The sequence below is a fragment of the Micromys minutus genome (assembly GCF_963924665.1).
Source record: "Micromys minutus genome assembly, chromosome: 28".
NCBI classification, from domain to species: Eukaryota; Metazoa; Chordata; class Mammalia; order Rodentia; family Muridae; genus Micromys; species Micromys minutus.
The window spans coordinates 37639717-37657044 of record NC_137963.1 but is presented as its reverse complement, the minus strand read 5'-3'; the positions used below and the strand labels follow the sequence as shown (position 1 = coordinate 37657044).

Sequence of the window (17328 nt, the reverse complement as noted above, 5' to 3'; positions counted from 1 at the left end):
TCCTTGTCATTAAGTAAGTTGCCATACATTGTTTGCTAAGTTGGTCTAATATCTTCAGTTTTTAGCGCCTTTCAGTATTTTACCAGCAGAGAACGTGGTTACTAGTGCAGTGTGTGGGACTTCATGTACTTGGAACCTGAGCTCAGCTCTGCAGTGGCACAGCCCTGTGACCTTAGGGAAGTTACTATGTTCCTTTGAGCTCGTTTCTTCTTCAATAACAAAGCTGCTGCTCAGAGGTTGAGTCCATAAGTGTGAAACAGACACATTCGTAGTGCGTCGCTGGCTAAGTGTGCAGGTGGATTTGGTGTCATTCTTGGCTTTAGCTTTGTGAGGCTGTCTCTTGTGCTTGTAACTCAGGATGACCTGGGATTTACTGTGTGGTCTAGGCGGACTCAAGCTCTCAGGGACCCTCTTGTCTCAGCATGAGCCATCATACTTGGATAAATATAAACTATTAATTTCACAAATATCGTGTCCTATTTGGGCTTCACTGGGGACAGAGGGACAGCTTGTGAGCTCTATTATTGTCATCTAGAAGGCAAGTTCTTCAAGTATGATGAAGTTCTGTCCTTAACTGTGAGATTATCATCCATCCGTCTGTCCATCTGTCCGCCTGCCTGGCCACTGCCTACCCAGCTACCTGTTTGTTTTTTTGAGACAAGGGTTCTCTGTGTAGCCCTAGCTGTTCTAGAACTCACTCTGTAGACCTGGCTGGCCTTGAACTCAGATTCACCTGCCTCTGTCTCTCACTTGCTGGGATTAAAGGCGTGCACTGCCCCACCTGGCCCAGCTCTGAGACTTTTTTATTTTAAGTCATGGATGTTTAAAGAAAAAGGGAGAAATTGTTTTTAAGAGACAGAGTCTTGCTCTTTTGCCCAGACCATTACTAAAGTGAATTAAGTAATCCCCATGCCTCAGCTTTGAGTAGAAGGGACAGCCACTGTGTCCAGGTGGAAAGAAGAAATTGTTTTCTTTTTTAAAGTTATGAGTATGTATGTGAGCCTGCATAAGTCTAAGTGCTCCACATACATGCAGGGGTCCTCAGAGGTAGAAGAGGGTATTGGATCCCCTGGAAATGGGGTTACTGCATGTGTGGGCCACTGTGTGGATGCTGGACACTGAACCTGGGTCCTGTGCAAGAACAGTAAATGCCCTTAACCATTGGTCCATCTTTCCAGCCTGAAAATAAAGAGGACTTTTAAGTTAGAATAAGCAAGAAGACTTTTAAAACTCTCTCTCTCTCTCTCTCTCTCTCTCTCTCTCTCTCTCTCTCTCTCTCTGTGTGTGTGTGTGTGTGTGTGTGTGTGTGCACTTTGCCTGCATGCATGCATCATGTGTATACTTGGTACCCCTGGAGGTTAGAAGAGAGTGTCAGACCTCATGAAACTGGAGTTACAGCTGTTTGTGAACTGAATCTAGATTCTCTGCAAGAGCAAGTACTCTTAACTGAGGCATTTCTCTAGTCCTTCAAAAAGACTTCTTGGTAGACATGGTTTTGAACTAGATTTCCAAGTTTATATGCCATTAAGCTTGGCCAAGCTATCTTTCTGGTCTGACTTTGCTCCCTCTGTTCTAGAGTAACCCCGAGGGCTTTCCCCCATTGGTTTCATCAGACCTTGGATTTTATTACCTGTGTTGTAACGGACCAAAATACTGACTGTGTGTTTCATTACAGGTCTATAGCAACCGGAGAAAGTCTGACTCCCTGCTTGAGAAGAAGCAGTGGTGGAGTTTGCACTTGCTGTTTCCCAAGCTGATGACATGACAGATGATCATTTTAAAAAGCTTGAAATGCATGGTTTCAGTAGAGAAGATGCCTGGGACAAAGCTCCCATTACAGCCTTCTATGCTATGGCCACCTGCCTTGTCCATATTATCAACATCATCCTATTCAGTTGTCAGATTGAGAATGAACTTCCTGCTCCGGAGCCATCAGAGACAGACAGGAAAGATCTGTGTTTTTTCTTTCAGATATGTTGCAGTAGAATTGAGACTTGGGGACACAGTTCAGAAAAACATTTTGATCATTTACTTCCTTTGGGATTCAAAAAAAGCAGAAATCCAGAGTTCCAATGATGCTTTAAATGTGAGTAGACATCTAACTGAATATTGGCTACTAAAGTTGAAAATTCTTAAGCTTTCCAAATGGTATTATTATGTAGACCTTGGTCAGTGTTGATAGATTTGAAGTTGATTCCTTATTGACATGGTTGTGCATAAACACTCAAAGGTAGTGTGTGCAACCAAATTTCAGTGCTATTTTTAGTGCTTCTCAGGTTTTTTTTTTTTTTTTTTTTTTTTTTTTTTTACTGATGTTATAGAATCATAGTCTTAATATAATATGCTCTTATTTTATGTTGTAGTAAAACTATTTGGAATAAGTGAATATTCACATTTTAGATACAAGCATTTTAAAAACCACCTATTATTCTGTGCGACAACCACTATCACCCTGAACTTATTTTCATTTTAACGTTTTGAGAGTCACTATGACATGAACAGAGAACATATAAACTTACAAACTCTTTTTTACTTTCATCTTGTTTCCTTAAATTCTCTAAATTCTCAGTGAACATGGTTGGCTTTTTTCCCCCTACAGTACCAGGGGTTGAAATCAGGGCTTCGCACGTGTTAGACAAATGTTCTACCACTGAACCACATCCTCAGCCCAGTGAACAGCTCTTGGATGGCTTTGGGACCTTGGTAGGCTTTTCATGTTGAATCCCCTGTCCTGTGAAATCTGATTATGTGGAGCCAATCCAAACCGAATGACAATTTCTTGATATTCTGTTTAAAGTCCAACCATTAAATATCTAATTCCCTCTCACCAGACATCTTCCAGGTCTATCTCCCTTGGCTGGATCATCCTCAGGGCTTCTATCAGTTACCAAATGTGAACTCCCTACAAGGTTACAGACCTCGAGAACTGGTTGGTTTTTAATCTATCTGCCTTTCCTTTTACCTCAAGCTCTCCCTTTTGAGGACTAAACGTCCCTGCACTGAAAACCCCCATTCCCTATTAACACTTTCCCTGAAAATCGGTCCTCAGCGGCCGGAACAGAAAGAAATATCCTCAGGGACCGTGCAGTGCACCATGCGTACGACTGACAAGTGGACTCTTGCTTTGTGGATTTGAATTGATTCAGCTCTCCAGCTCCCGCACAATTACACCAACCCACTTGTACAGGGAAGAGAAGAAGGCTCCGACCTTGATAAAGATTTACCTGACTACGCAGCAACCAAGATTTGGACAGATATTTATGACACCAATAGGTTCCTTTAGTCTAGGCCCTGTACGATCCAGCGCTTTTTAAATTCGACTGTTCTTGAGTCTTTAGACTTTTAGGCTGAGTAGGCAGTGTGCCAAGAGATTTACTGTGTGACCTACATATAATATAGTAATCACCCTCCCCATCCCCCACCCCCTTTCCCAATCTCAGTGTAAAGACAACAGCAGGTAATCCGACCCAGCCTGGTCGGACTGGTCAGGCACACAGCCAGCCAGTGCTCACTGACAGCTGCGGGCCGACTCTGATGCATGTAGTCGGTAGTCGGATCCTGTGCGTCTTACATTGCACACAGAGGGCTAGTAGCTCCTGACTTCACAGTCCTTTGAGGTGGTGTCCCTGCTTTTACGTCCCCGGCGGAGGGCAGCCTAGCGGCGGCGCGGGTTTCCCAGCCGGCGGGTTTAGGGCGCGACACCCGGAAGTGGCGGCTGGAGCGGGAGCGCTGAGTTGTCGGGCGGCGGGACAGCGGCCCGGATTAGGGGGCGGGGGCGTTGGTCATGTTTCCCTTCGGGCCCCACAGCCCGGGCGGGGACGGGGCGGCTGGAGCTGAGGAGCCGCCGCCTCTCGGAGGGCCGGCGGCCGCTTCCAGACCGCCCTCTCCAGCTCCGCGGCCGCCGTCTACACTGCGAGGAGCTGACGCGGCCTCTCCCCCGCCGGCCGCCGGGAGCCCTCGCCTCCCGGGCAGCCCCGCAGTGTCCCCGGCCGAGCGCGCCGCAGAGCTCGCGGGCCCCGGAGCTCTGGAGTTGTCCGCTGCCGCGTCGCAGGCAGAGCTGTCACCCTCCTCGTCGCCGCGCAGACGCTCGAGGCCAGACTGTAGGGCAGGCAGTCGGAGCCCGCAGGGCCTCAGCGCCGGCCTGGGCGGCCCTGGTGCCAGACTGTTCGGGTGGCTGAGAGAGCGAAGCCTCGGTCGCGGGCTGTTCGTGGACCCGGCTCGGGACAATTTCCGCACGATGACTAACCTGTATGGTTCCATCCATCCCGCGGACTCGGTGTACCTCAGCACCCGCACCCACGGTGCTGTCTTCAACCTCGAGTACTCGCCGGACGGGTAAGCTCCCACACCCCAGCTGGCTCCCTGCGGTCAGGTTGGTCGCAGCTGCTAGCCTTCCGTGCCCCTGGTACTTTCAGAAGCACCTTGTCTGTCGCCTGTGAGCCCTGTCCTGGCCTTTTGGGGTAGGCAGACCCATTGCTTCCCTTCGGGGTCCTTGGAGGCTCGGTGAACGAGAAATACTTTAAGCCGTCGCTGCAGGGCTGTCAGCCAGTAACACAACTAGGGCGTTCTGGTACATCGTAAGTGGTCAGCAAATATACTTTAAATAAATGCCCATCGTTTTACTGTTATCTTCGATTAGCTTTTTTTTTTTTTTTTTTTTTTTTTTTTTTCCCTGATCTGAGTTTAAGTTAAAGGTAGAAAGCTGGCAGAATCTTTGGACCTTGTGCCAGATCCTGCCATGTGAAAGCTTTGGAAAGATACTAAGCCCGCAGAAATACGTTCGTGGGCTAGCCTGCATGCTGAGACTGCTAAGATATTTGCTCATGGTTTACTTCAAGCTATCCCATATCTATTTCGTACTCTATCTTGTGAGTGTACAAGTTTAACAGCAGTCAGAGGAAAATACTGCTTGTGGTTTTACCATAAGATGACGTAATAACATTCTTATCACATCTGGCCCCTGGGTTATTAGTCTTTGCTTAGTTAATGCATGCATTCATTCAATTCCTCGTTTACCAGATGCTCCTGGAACTCTTGATAGGTTACAAATGTATGGCTAGCTGGTGAGTAAACCTAGCTAATGACACACTCCTTTTACTCTGAGCCTGACCTCTGTTAGATCAACTGGATATGGGGTATGAAGTTTTAAGTAATGCAGTGAATACCTACAGATTGAGATGAAGGCTTGAAGCCTGTTGATCTAGGGTATTTAAGGATGCCTTGAGAAAGTGACACTTGAATCAAGATCAGAAAAAAAGTTGCAGGAGATAAAGGAATCAAGATTGCTGGGTAAATAGAAGTATTTCATATGACTCTGAACTTAAGCTGAGGGGCCATATTACATATCATATTAGAGGAGATGGAAATGATAAAACATTTCAAAGGAGAAAGACTAAAATATGCTGAGAACGTAGCAAGGGAACAGTTACTGAGAAAGTAAGAGCCATTCTAGTTTATTGACAAAATGCTTCTTCCTAATTAGACCTGATACGAGCATCTCTGGGGCTTCTCTTCACAGCAGTCAGCTGAAGTGTTAGCTTCAAATTGTCTGTCTCTCTTCTCTATAGTTCAGTCTCTCTCTTAGCAGACTCCTATTTATACCTTCAGGGCTTAAGAAGTTGTGTTCATTCTCTAGGAGTACATTTTTTAAATAGAAAATGGTGATTCTAGAATTAATTGTGAAAATTTTGATTCCGATTCCCCAGAGCTATTAGAATGAGAGATACATTGCACACAGTTCTTATTTGTATTCTTCCAGAGAAATTTATTTATTCTTTGTCTCTCATAATAGCCCTGGTTGCCCTGATACTTAATATGTAGACCAAGCTGGCTCATATCTCAGAGATCCACCTTCCTCTGCCTCACATTCATACAGGCTCCGGTCATGCCATGGCTTCCGTGTGGAGGCACGTGTGTGGAGATAAGAGGATAACCTGAAGGAGTCTTTTCTTGCCTTCCATCATGTGGATCCCAGGGATGAAACAAGGGTAGTCAGCCTTGGTGTCTTTTCTCTACCCAATAAGCCACCCTACCAGGCCCCAGAAGCACTTTTTAAAAAGTAATTGTTCCAGCACTCAACCATCAAGTTGGCTTAGCAAGTCAAGGTACTGCTGTGCAAACCTAGTGATCTGAGTTCTGATCCCTGGAGCCCAGGTAAAGGTGAAGGAGAGAACTAGCTCAGTATTAAGTTGTCTTCCGTCCTGCACATGCACCCATACATCACACACACACACACACACACACACACACCAATAATAATAATTTAAGAGACTTTAATAATAATAAATTAATATGTAGTAAATTTTCAAAAAAGAAAAAGAAAAAAATAGATAATTTTCTTCTAAACTAGTAGAGGGGGTTGGAAAGATGGCTCAGTGGTTAAGAACACAGACTGCTCTTCTAAAGGTCCTGAAGTTCAATTCCCAGCAACCACATGGTGGCTCACAACCATCTGTAATGGAATCTGATGCCCTCTTCTGGTGTGTCTGAAGACAGCGACAGTGTACTTATATATAATAAATAAATACATCTTTAAGAAAACTAGTAGAGGAAAAGTATGAAATAAAAGAGATTACAAAAAGAAGAATGTGATTCTCAGTGGGTAAAGAGCTTGCTGTGCAATGAAGACCTGATTTTTGTGTCCCTAGCACCCATGTATAGGCTGTGGTGTCTCATATCCCTAGCCCAGCACCTAGTGAAAGGAGAAAGGCTGATCTCGGGCTTCTAAGTAGCTATTCCAGCCCAAACAGTGAGTTCCATGTTCAGTTAAAGACTCCGTTTCAAAAAAGTAAAGTAGAGAGGCTGGAGAGATAGCTCGGTGGTTAAGTACACAACTGTCTGTAACTAGCTCCAGGGGATTCACCATGTACATATGTGGTGCATATACACACAGGCACCACACACTGAATAAGTAAATCTTACTAAGGTAGACAGCAATAGAGGAAGACCACACAAACACACTAACAGAGGTTTATTCACATGCACAGATGCGCAAAGGTAAGAAAGGAACAGAAGGAAAAGAAAAACCTCTTGATACTAATTGATATTGTTTAGTGATAAGCATTTGCCCAACATGTGGGGTTAATCTCAGTACCCCACACACAAACAAAGAAAAAACATAGCTAAGCTGCCAGTAGTCTGAAGGTAGAAATACTACTTGGTCCATTAGCTTGAGGCAGGTTTTGACAATATATCAAGACTTATATGTTAAAAACATTATAAAACAACTGGCAAACTATATTAAAAGGAGAATAAAGTAGGCTTGAAGGGGGAAAGGTGACTAAGTTACATCATAATGTGAGGGCTCAGCTCTCTCTGAGTAACTTGAATGTATTTACATAAAGATTAAACAAGTATTAGATTTAAAATATAACAGTGCTTGACACTTCTAGGGGAAAAGGGCAGATTTATCACCTTAAGGGAAAATTTAGTATATATAATATACCTCTGTTAATTAGACAGACCTAAACAGAAGAATACAGAAAGACCAAAATCACCATTTTTTTAAAAAGTATCACTTAAGATCTTTAAGGGCACGTCCATGGGCAGGCACTCTACTGCCATGACACTCAGCCTCTACACACTGGTTCAGCTGTGCGTGCTTGGAGTATTGGCTCGTTCCTAGTGACTGACTCTGTCACCATTGTGATGCTTCAACACATTCCTTGACTTCCCTAGAGTTACCCATTCATTAGCAATTATGGAATTAAGAACTAGCATAGTGGGAGATTAACAATAATCTGTCTGGAGAATTATAGCCCTACATCTGTTTTCATTCACCCTCCCCCACATATAAAATGCTCCTGTGTGCCCCCATACACCTGAGGGTAGAGCTGTGTCTTAGCATTTCTATTCCAACACCACCACCAAAAAGCAAGTTGGGATGAAAGGGTTTATTCCGCTGGCACTTGCAGATCATAGTTCATCGTTGGAAGAAGGCAGGACAGGAACCCAAGCAGGGCAGAAACCTGGAGGCAGGAGCTGATGCAGAGGCCATGGAGGGAGCTGTTTCCGGCTTGCTTCCCCTGGTTTGCTCTACCTGCTTTGTTATAGAACCTAAGACCATCAGCCCAGGGATGCATCACACCACCCACAGTGGGCTGGGCCTCCCCCATGGATCACCAGTTGAGAAAATTTCTTATATCTGGATCTCATGGAGGCATTTCCTCAACTGAGGCTGATGACTTTTGTCAAGCTGACACACAAAACCAGCCAATACAGGCTGCTTAGTTTTCTTAGGCACATTCCTCCCATTACTCTCACAAGGTCACTTGTACTTATGTGAATAGTGGGCATCCAAGCTCAGGTATTCATACTTGGACACTGAGCCATCTTCCCAGTGCCTAGTTTGTTTTTAAAGCTGGCATCTCATTCTGAATTTCTAAACTAGTAAGATGGAGTCAGTAAGACAGTTCAGTGGGTCAGTTGTCACTAAGCCCACAACCTGAGCTTGATCTCCAGAGCCACATACTGGGAAGAGAGAACTGAGTCCTTCTAATGGCTCTCTGACCTCCACATGTGCACAGTGTGCCCACAAACAAAATTGCATGCATAAGTAGATAAAATAAATGTAAATTCATTAAATTAACAAAGCAGAAAGGAATGGAAAATTAATGAGTAAACTATCACAAGGAGAATTAACATTATTTACAAATAATATAAAAGTAAATCTGAAGAAAGCAAAACGGCAGGAAATATAGCTTAAGGGTTTGGTTTGGTTACATTTATTTATTTGTGAATGTGGAGGAAGGCAATTTGGAGAAGTTGATTCTCTCTCTCTTTATACCAGGGTCGAACTCAGGTCTCTAGGCTCAGCCCCAAGCACTGTTATCCAGTGAGCTATCTTACTGACCTGAAAATAAAGGTTTTTTACTTATTTTGGTTTTTTTTTTTTTTTCTAGACAGGGTCTCTCTGTAGCCTGGCTGTCTTGGAACTCATTGTAGACCAGGCTGGCCTTCAAATCAGAAATCCACTTGCCTCTGTCTCCTAAATGCTAGGATTGAAGGTGTGTTCCACTATCACCTGGCTTTGGAAATAAAGTTTTTTAAATGCAGAAATTAATAAAATTTGAAAGTGAAATACTCAACATGCAGAAAAGTATGTCTCGATTCATGATAATGAAGACATGTAGCACTGATCAAGAGGTTATGAAAACAGCATTCAGGATGAAAAAGGGAGCATTTATCAATAATCCTTAACCAGGTATGGTAGATGCAAAGTTTAACTTCCAGATAAGTAGAAGTGCATTGACAGCCTTCCAACAGAGAATAATTAGAAAAGTATGTAATAGTCAATTTGAAGTATAAAAAAGATTACTTTTGAAGGGATTGTAAAATTACCAAGATAATGAAGAAAGTGCAGGCCCAAAATCTAAAGAGTTGGGCTCTGTGTTTGAAGTTACTTTTCTCTGAGCGGCATCTGTAAATTCCAAGAGCAGCAGCAGAGAGACTAAGAGGGTTTGTAATGGACACATGGCTTAGAATGGAGGGGAAGTATAAGAATATACCCTAGGACTAAGGTTGGAGCAGAGGTTGTTTCCATAGCACTGAAGGCAACTTCACATCACCTCATTCCCTAGTAGATTAAGATGTTCACAGCCAGGTGTGTCTCACTCCTGTAATCCCAGCATTTGGGAAGCTGAGTGTATCACTGAGACTTCAAGACCAGCCTTGCCTACTAAAGTCTAGACCAGCAGGGGCTACAGAATGAAACTTTTGTCTCAAAAATTAAAAAAGGTTAGGGTAGTGGGGAAGAGGTCCAGGGATGTATGATAGAGAGTTACAAAATCTAACTCAGAATTTTTTTATTGAATTCACTTGCTATGAGCCATTATTTTAAATTATCTTTGGGGTGTGTGTGTGTGTGTGTGTGTGTGTGTGTGTGTGTGTGTGTGTGTATTTTCATGTTGGGGGGAATGTGCATGTATACAGGGGCCAGAGGTCATTGAGTGTCTCTTTTCAATTTCTTTTTTTTTATTATTATTTTTAATTAAAAAAAAATTTTTTTAACAGACTTAGTTCGATTTCTTTTACCTTATTTTTCTCTTAACTTGGAACTCAGGATGTGAGCTAGATTGGCTGGTAAGAAAGCCCCTGAGCCATCCCTGTCTGTACTAGGACAATAGCGGAGCCGAGGCCCTCAGCTTACACGGCAGGCATTTAGATCTGTAATATAATTGTTAGGTGATGTAGGAGGACCCAGCCCACTTTATATGAGTTGATGTGCACCACATGGACTCAGCTGCCTGAAGAAGGACTAGAGAGTTGTGGCGTCCCTGGGAGCCACCATGTGGTGCTGGGAACTGAACTTGGAGCCTCGTTGAGAGCAGTAAACTGCTAAGATCTGCAGTGGGATAACATGTTTTAGAGCAAGCACACTTGTGTGCACACCACAATGTAACTGTGGAAACTGTTATGTTTTTGATCACTTGTTACTCTGCTGAGTCTAACTTGTAGATAAACTTGATTGTGAGTCTTTGCAGGAGGGAGGCAGTATGTATAGGACTCTGTACTGTTTGGAGTCTCAGATATCCACTCGGGGTTTGTAGGACGATTACAATGGCCCATGGTTTATGCAGTCCTCATTCTCTCATGCATTCTTAGGTTGCTCTCTCCTTTTTACAGTGAACCTTATCTTTATATGTTTCTTTGTATTCATTAATAATTATTTCATTCTACTAAATCCCAGAAAATATTGCTGAGTCCAACAGTTCACAAGTTTAAAATTCTGGTGGGTACTTGAGAGGTGCTGCTTGAATGTGAGCAGCGTCAGCTCACACACTTGTTTATGTGGTGGGCCCTGCCAGCACAGATAGTGCCAACCTTCTAAAATCTGCTAGTGACATAAAACCTGGGTAACACATTTATAGTGTGCATGATTCTCAGTAGGTGACTCGGGGAGTGTTAGAGAAGTAACCAGGAAGTGTGTTCTTCCTTCCAGGTCAGTGCTCACAGTTGCCTGTGAACAGACTGAAGTTCTCCTTTTTGACCCCATATCTTCAAAGCACATAAAAACCCTTTCTGAAGCACATGAGGACTGTGTGAATAATATCAGGTGAGTGTGCTGGTGACTCAGTGAGCCTTAGTGTGACTCAGAATCCGGTTCACCAGCTAGTGAAAATGCCATGCACTATCCAGTCGTAAAACTCTCCTTGTAATTATACACTTTACTGTTAACGGTTTTTGGGTTGGAATCTTTCTGCAATATGTCGTTCACCTCCATGTGGTTTTTCCTTCCTCCGTATCAAGGTCATCATTATGAGCCTTAACCATGGACTGAACCACAGCAGTGGCTTCACACGGCTCAGTCACACCTCACCACAGCCACACTCGTGTAACATCTATTGAATGATCTGAGAGTAAATTACAGTTGAGAAGTTTGGTGGATTAATATGCAGTCCTTAAAATGGTGACTGTAGACTATATAAGCCACAGACAAGTGTTTAGATTATGTAAGTTAGTCATACAAATTATACAAATAGAAATGATAGAGAAAAGATTAAATGATTGTTTTTGACTCTTAGCAGCAGTTTAAAGTGGGTAATTTGCCATTTTCTATTTTCTAATGTATAAAACTATAAATATGAAAATGTGAAGTTGTGTTAGTTTTATAATTATTACTTTCAGTGTTACCTAAAAAAAAAAAAGAATGTGAAAATTGCTTTTGGTTTAGGTAGTTTGCTATACTTTGCACTTCCACTGACCCACACATGCAGAACTGAGAATTCACAGTACAGAGTTGCAGACCGGTTCCAAAGCAACCTCCAAAGAGGGCAGGCTGGGATCTGGACAGTGCCACGCTGGTCCTGTTAGTTAAAAAGGCCAAAGCACAGAGAAATTTCCTGTAGAGAAAGAGCCCCAATCACCACAGAAAGCCAGGGCTTTAGTTGAGTGTGTCTCATTTTTGAAAGGCTGAAAAAAGGAAAGGCTGTTTTGCTCCCTGGACTATAGGTTTTAGCTAATTAAAACACAGCCTCATGACAGGAATTGAGGGAAGGCCCTTGCTGGGTCAGTGACTGAGGTTATATGTGTGTCATTTCCAACATCACCATGAAACTGAAGCCCTGAAGTATCATTATAAACCCCAGTAATAGACTAGGGGCTCTGATGGCCAAGTAGAGGCAATTTTAACCCTTAAATAGGAAGGAAAAGAAAAATGCTAACTTCTCCCACCCAAGCCTGTCACAAAATTTCAACATTCATGAAGACATTTAATATTAATACAACAAATTCAGATCACCAGAACAGGGATTTCTCTGGATGAAATTAACTTTATGGAGTAAGTAGTCCAACAAAGACTTTATTTTTAAAAATAAATTATTTATTTTTTTTTTGACTAGGTAATACATGCACGTGGTACAAAATTCAAAGGTACAAAAGGGTAAACAGTGAAAAGTAAGTCTATTTCCACCTCTGTCGCCTAGCCACCCAGTTTCTCTCCCCAGAGGCAACCACTATTACTAATTTGCTATCTTTTTTGAGATAGTTTATGCATGTACAAGCATATAAATACACACATACACACACACACCCCACATATACTTTTGTATAAATGGTAGCATTGTACACATACTAATATATGCCTGACCTTTTAAACTGAACATATTCAGAGATCATTTTATATTAGTATCCATGGGATGATCTCACTCTTTTTAATGGCTGCATAGTATTCCATTGATTGGGAGAAACTTTTAAATATTTTTAGGATGCTTAAAGAGGTAAAGAATACTCTCCCTTAAAAAGAACAAAGAATGTAAATTAAAAAGAAACAGGTTTATATAGTAAAGAAGTAACATATGGAAATTAAAAATGTTGCTATATACAATGTATTTTAAAGGGAGTGGCTAGGGCTTACTGAGCATGTGCAAGGTCCTAGGTTGGATCCTACAACAATCCTGGGGAAGACCAAAAAAAAAAAGGCTGACACTTAAAGGGTATAGCTCCAATTTGTGGATGAGTTCGTGCTTAGCATATGTGAAGCCCTGTATTGCCTCCTAGAATTGAATGTGCTGACTCAGGCCTGTAATCTAAGCACTTGGGAGGGAAACAGGAAGACTGGGAGGGATTCAAGGTAATCTTTGGCTATATGCAGAGTTGGAGGTCAGCCTGGATTATGTGAAACCCTGACTTAAAAACAATAAAAAAGAAATAATAATAATACAAATTTTAAAAAATAAACAAAGATTGTAAAATTGTAAGCATTGTGGTGCACACCTGTAGCCCAAGCACTTGGGAAACTGGGAGATCTCAAGTTTAAGACCAGCCTGTCCCTTAAGTGGAATATTATTCCAAAATTAAGGCAATTAATTAATTATAAATAATAAATTGTAGGAATTCTGGGAAATTAACTTGATAATTGCTTATAATACCTAGTAATGAGGGAGAACCACTTCTATGCAGAGTGTGAGAAGGTCAAGGTGGATCTGTGTTTGGACAGGTTGTAGTAAAACTCTAGACTAAAGTCTTAAGTGGGCTGGAGAGATGGCTGAGTGCTTAAGAGCACTGGCTGCTCCTCAGAGGCCTGGCTTCAGTTCCCAGCACCCACATGGGGTTCACCCTTAACTCCTCTTTCCAGTGGCTCCCACACCCTCTTCTGGCCTCTGTGGGTACCAGGCACATGTGCACAGACATACATACAGGCAGCATACCCGTACACACAATTTAAAAATATTAAAAGTGCTCAAAAGCTAGTAATGTTAGAGGTCAGTTACGTGTGGAAGTGTGATAAGCTGGCAGAGGGCTTCTTCTTAGCTGATATGAGAAGAAAATGGAGCATGCTTGATAAGGCAAGGCTATGTACCTCATTATGTCAGTTAAATCGTCTAGACTGAAGAATTTTAATTAGGTGAAATGTAATTATAACTGTTAATAGTGCAGAAAATGTAATTGTGAGGATTTTTCTTTAGTTTTACTGAAAGAAATAAGCTTGGTGCAGTGATGTGTGCCTATAAGCTCAGTTACTTAGGGAGCTAAATTGGAAAGATCACTTGAAGCCCAAAGTTCTCGGGACCATACAAACCTCATCTGCAAACAGAAACAGTGCTAGATGTAGCCTAGTGGTCAGTGCTTGCCTAGCATTTAGCCTGTGAAAGGCCCTGGGTTTTACTGTTAGCATTGCATCAAAAACAACAAAAGAAGACAGGAAGACGTGTGGATAAATACTGCCCAGTAGAAATGGAGTGCTAGCCACATAGTAATTTTTATTACTAAAGAAGGAAGCAGTATTAATTTTAATATATTTAGCTCAATATTCCCAAAATACTATAATTTTAACATATATCCAGTACAAATATTTTGAGATATTTTACTTTCATTTTGTAGTGTTGGCTTTCTAATGTTATACTTAGAGCACTGTGATGTTCTAAGTATAAAACTGGTCACATAGCAAGTGTTTGAAAGCCAAATGAGGCTTATATATATCATATTTGACAATGAGGCTTCATACACTGGCAACAGTAGTTTATGTGTGAAAGTTTTATAGTGTGGGATAGTACAGTATAATAAGACCCACATCATGTTTAGAGAGTAGAAATACTAAGCAATTTTAGACATTTTTTTTAGATTGGTACATAGTTAAGTACATACATTGGTACATGTATGCATTTCTTTTAATTTAAAGGAATAACTAAAGTCTTGTAAATAGTTTATAGCTTTCAGATCACCAGAAGGGAGATGTGGCCCGTTCAATATAAGTAGGAAAACTTAAATCATTTCTTTTTGTGTTGTTGTAGTATTTTAATTTAAACCAAAGGAAGATAAGAAATAGAAGTCCCAAATAAAGATTGTTCACAGAAAACGTACATAGATACATAGATGGATATTAATTAAAAAATATTCTGGAACTGAGCATGGTGGTACCTTTAATCCTACCACACAGGAGGCAGAAGTAGGAAGATCTCAGAGTTCTAGACCAGCCTGGTCTATATTATGAGTTCCAGGACAGCCATGGCTACACAGTGAGACTATCTCAAAGACACAAAACAGCAACAACAAAGACAATCTGCAATTTGAATGAGAAAATGAATTATGACTTATATTTGTGTGTATGTATATATGTATGCATTTTTAACAATGGTATCACAAGAAGATAAACGAGAAAGCTAAGATTTAGACAGATAAAAGATCAAAGGCATTAAAGGGTAAAATGCAATAGTATTTGTCATAAAAGGAAAACTCAAGATACTGATAAACTTTGTACCTTAAACCGAGCCCTGACATCACAAAGCAAAAGCAAGGGTCAGGGCCATAGTGACAATGAGGTTTGACAGCTGAGCACAGAACTAGTCAGTGTAAGCCTAGCTGCTGAATTAAGATGGATAGTCAAAATGTCCTGATAACACTTCTAATAAAACAGGTGCTGAATAAAGTATATACCTGTTTGGGTATTTTACTACAGAACTTCATGAACAGGAAAGAAAGGAACTTTGGGCTACAAAGAAAGTAGAAATAGGAACAATGAGAGGCTACAGGTTTCATCTTTTACTGTGTAAGATCTGTTAGTTACCTTAGTGACCCTGGGCTTTTAATTTAATAGAAATGAGTACAGGGGACAGGAGACTTGATTCTAGGGTCTATTTCATAGAAGGAAAGATCTCACTTTCAGATAAAGGTGACCTAAGAAATAAACCACTCTAAATCTAGTCTACCATCTAGGAAAGAGTTAACTACAAACCAACCATTCCTCATACATGCCAACACAGACCAACAACTCCAGCCAACAACTGTAAGTTAAATCCAGATTGAAAGGACTTTCCAAATTAACTATAAAACAAAAACATGTAAGTTAGCCAGGTGTGGTGGCATACAGCTTTTAATCCCCACACTCCAGAGGCAGAGTTAGTCAGATCTCTGAGTTGGAGGGTAGTCTGGTCTATAGTTCCTGACTGGCTGGGGCTTCAAAACAAAACAAAAAAGCAAATGCTAGTTGAGGTCGTACATGCTGATAGGATTTGCTGAAGGAGGTGGAGCCAGGAGGATCAGAAGTTTGAGGCTAGCCTGGACTACACATTAAAAAAAAAAAAACTAGACATGGTAGTGTGTACCTTTAGTTCCAGCACTAGGGAGGCAGAGGCAGGAGCATCTCTTGAGTTCAAGGCCAGCTTGGTCTACAAAATGAGTTCCAGGACAGCCACAGATACACAGAAAATCCCTGTCTCAGGAAAACAACAAAAATACCCACAAATATTTAAGTCCTCCCTTAAGTAAACTCAGTACCATACTCACCCCCAAATTAGTCTTTCAATTCAGGAACTTTTGACTTAGATACATACCATCAGAGATTTTCATAAAACTAAGTTTTAACATTTGTGTTGAGTAGTCTGGCATTAGCAGCTGACAGCCTTCCTGATGTGGGACAGAGAAGTAGAGCCAGTGACCGTGGGTGGAATAGGTCACTCAGAAGCAGCCCTGGGAAATATGAACATTTTACATAAGAGCAAAGGCAGTGCAAATCGGTGGAAAGAAAATGGAAAAGATGAAATTAATTATGTACATGAAAAATAAAACAAAATCAGATCCTTCCCACACCATGGCTGGAAATAATTTCCATTTAAAGACCTAACTATAAGAGCAAACCTTTAAAGTTTCAGGAGAAAGTATAGAGTATTTATACCTCAGTGTGAGAAATTACTTCTAAGACACTAAAAGCATAAACCAATAAGATTGGTGAGTTCAACTAAATAAAACAAAATATCATTGCAGTTTTTTTATAGAAACTCCAACAATATGGGAAGATACAGGTTGATAGAAGAGACTTCCAGTCATGACCATGATCTTAAATATATTAAACCTTCTAACAAAATGTGCAGAGAATCACAGTGCGCACTCATCAGTTGCCAGTGAAGAATACAAGTATTGACAGTGATGAGAAGTAGGGACCCTGAGGCATATTAATACAGTCTAAATAGGCAATGGTTTCCAAAAAGTTCAGCAATGCCTGGTAAAATTAAAGGTCATTATAATTTAAAAAGATTAATTCATAGGCACATGAGTTAGTTGCTTAAAGAAGGAAAGATTCATTATAGCATTAGAGTAATAAAAAGGAGAACTTGAATGTCTGTTAAGAGGAAAGTAGATACATTTTAGACTCAATGGAATACTATACATCAGCTAAATGAACCAAAAATATCCCAGAAGTGTAAGAATGAGACAGAAAGGCAAATTGTAGAACGAGCTGTATGGTGTGATACCATTTATATAAAACTTTAAAACATCACAAACCTAAGCTTGAAGGCGTGCATTTGCTCTTTTCTCCTAGCACATGGAACTGTCTGTGCCTTGTACATGGTGGGTGCTTGTTAAATATTTCCAGAATAAATTGGATACAAACAG

The 17328-nt window shown here is 41.3% G+C and overlaps 1 protein-coding gene across 1 annotated transcript in view; it reads left to right on the top strand.

The window, feature by feature from the left end:
* Positions 1-3745: 3745 nt before the first annotated feature.
* Positions 3746-17328, top strand: part of DCAF10 (DDB1 and CUL4 associated factor 10) — a 32050-nt gene continuing 18467 nt past the window's right edge. Inside the window, exons 1-2 of the mRNA XM_080940000.1 lie at positions 3746-4335; positions 10940-11053. Of these exons, the coding sequence (XP_080796126.1) occupies positions 3785-4335; positions 10940-11053 (665 nt within the window). The 5' untranslated portion in view covers positions 3746-3784. The remainder of the gene's footprint in view (positions 4336-10939; positions 11054-17328) is intronic.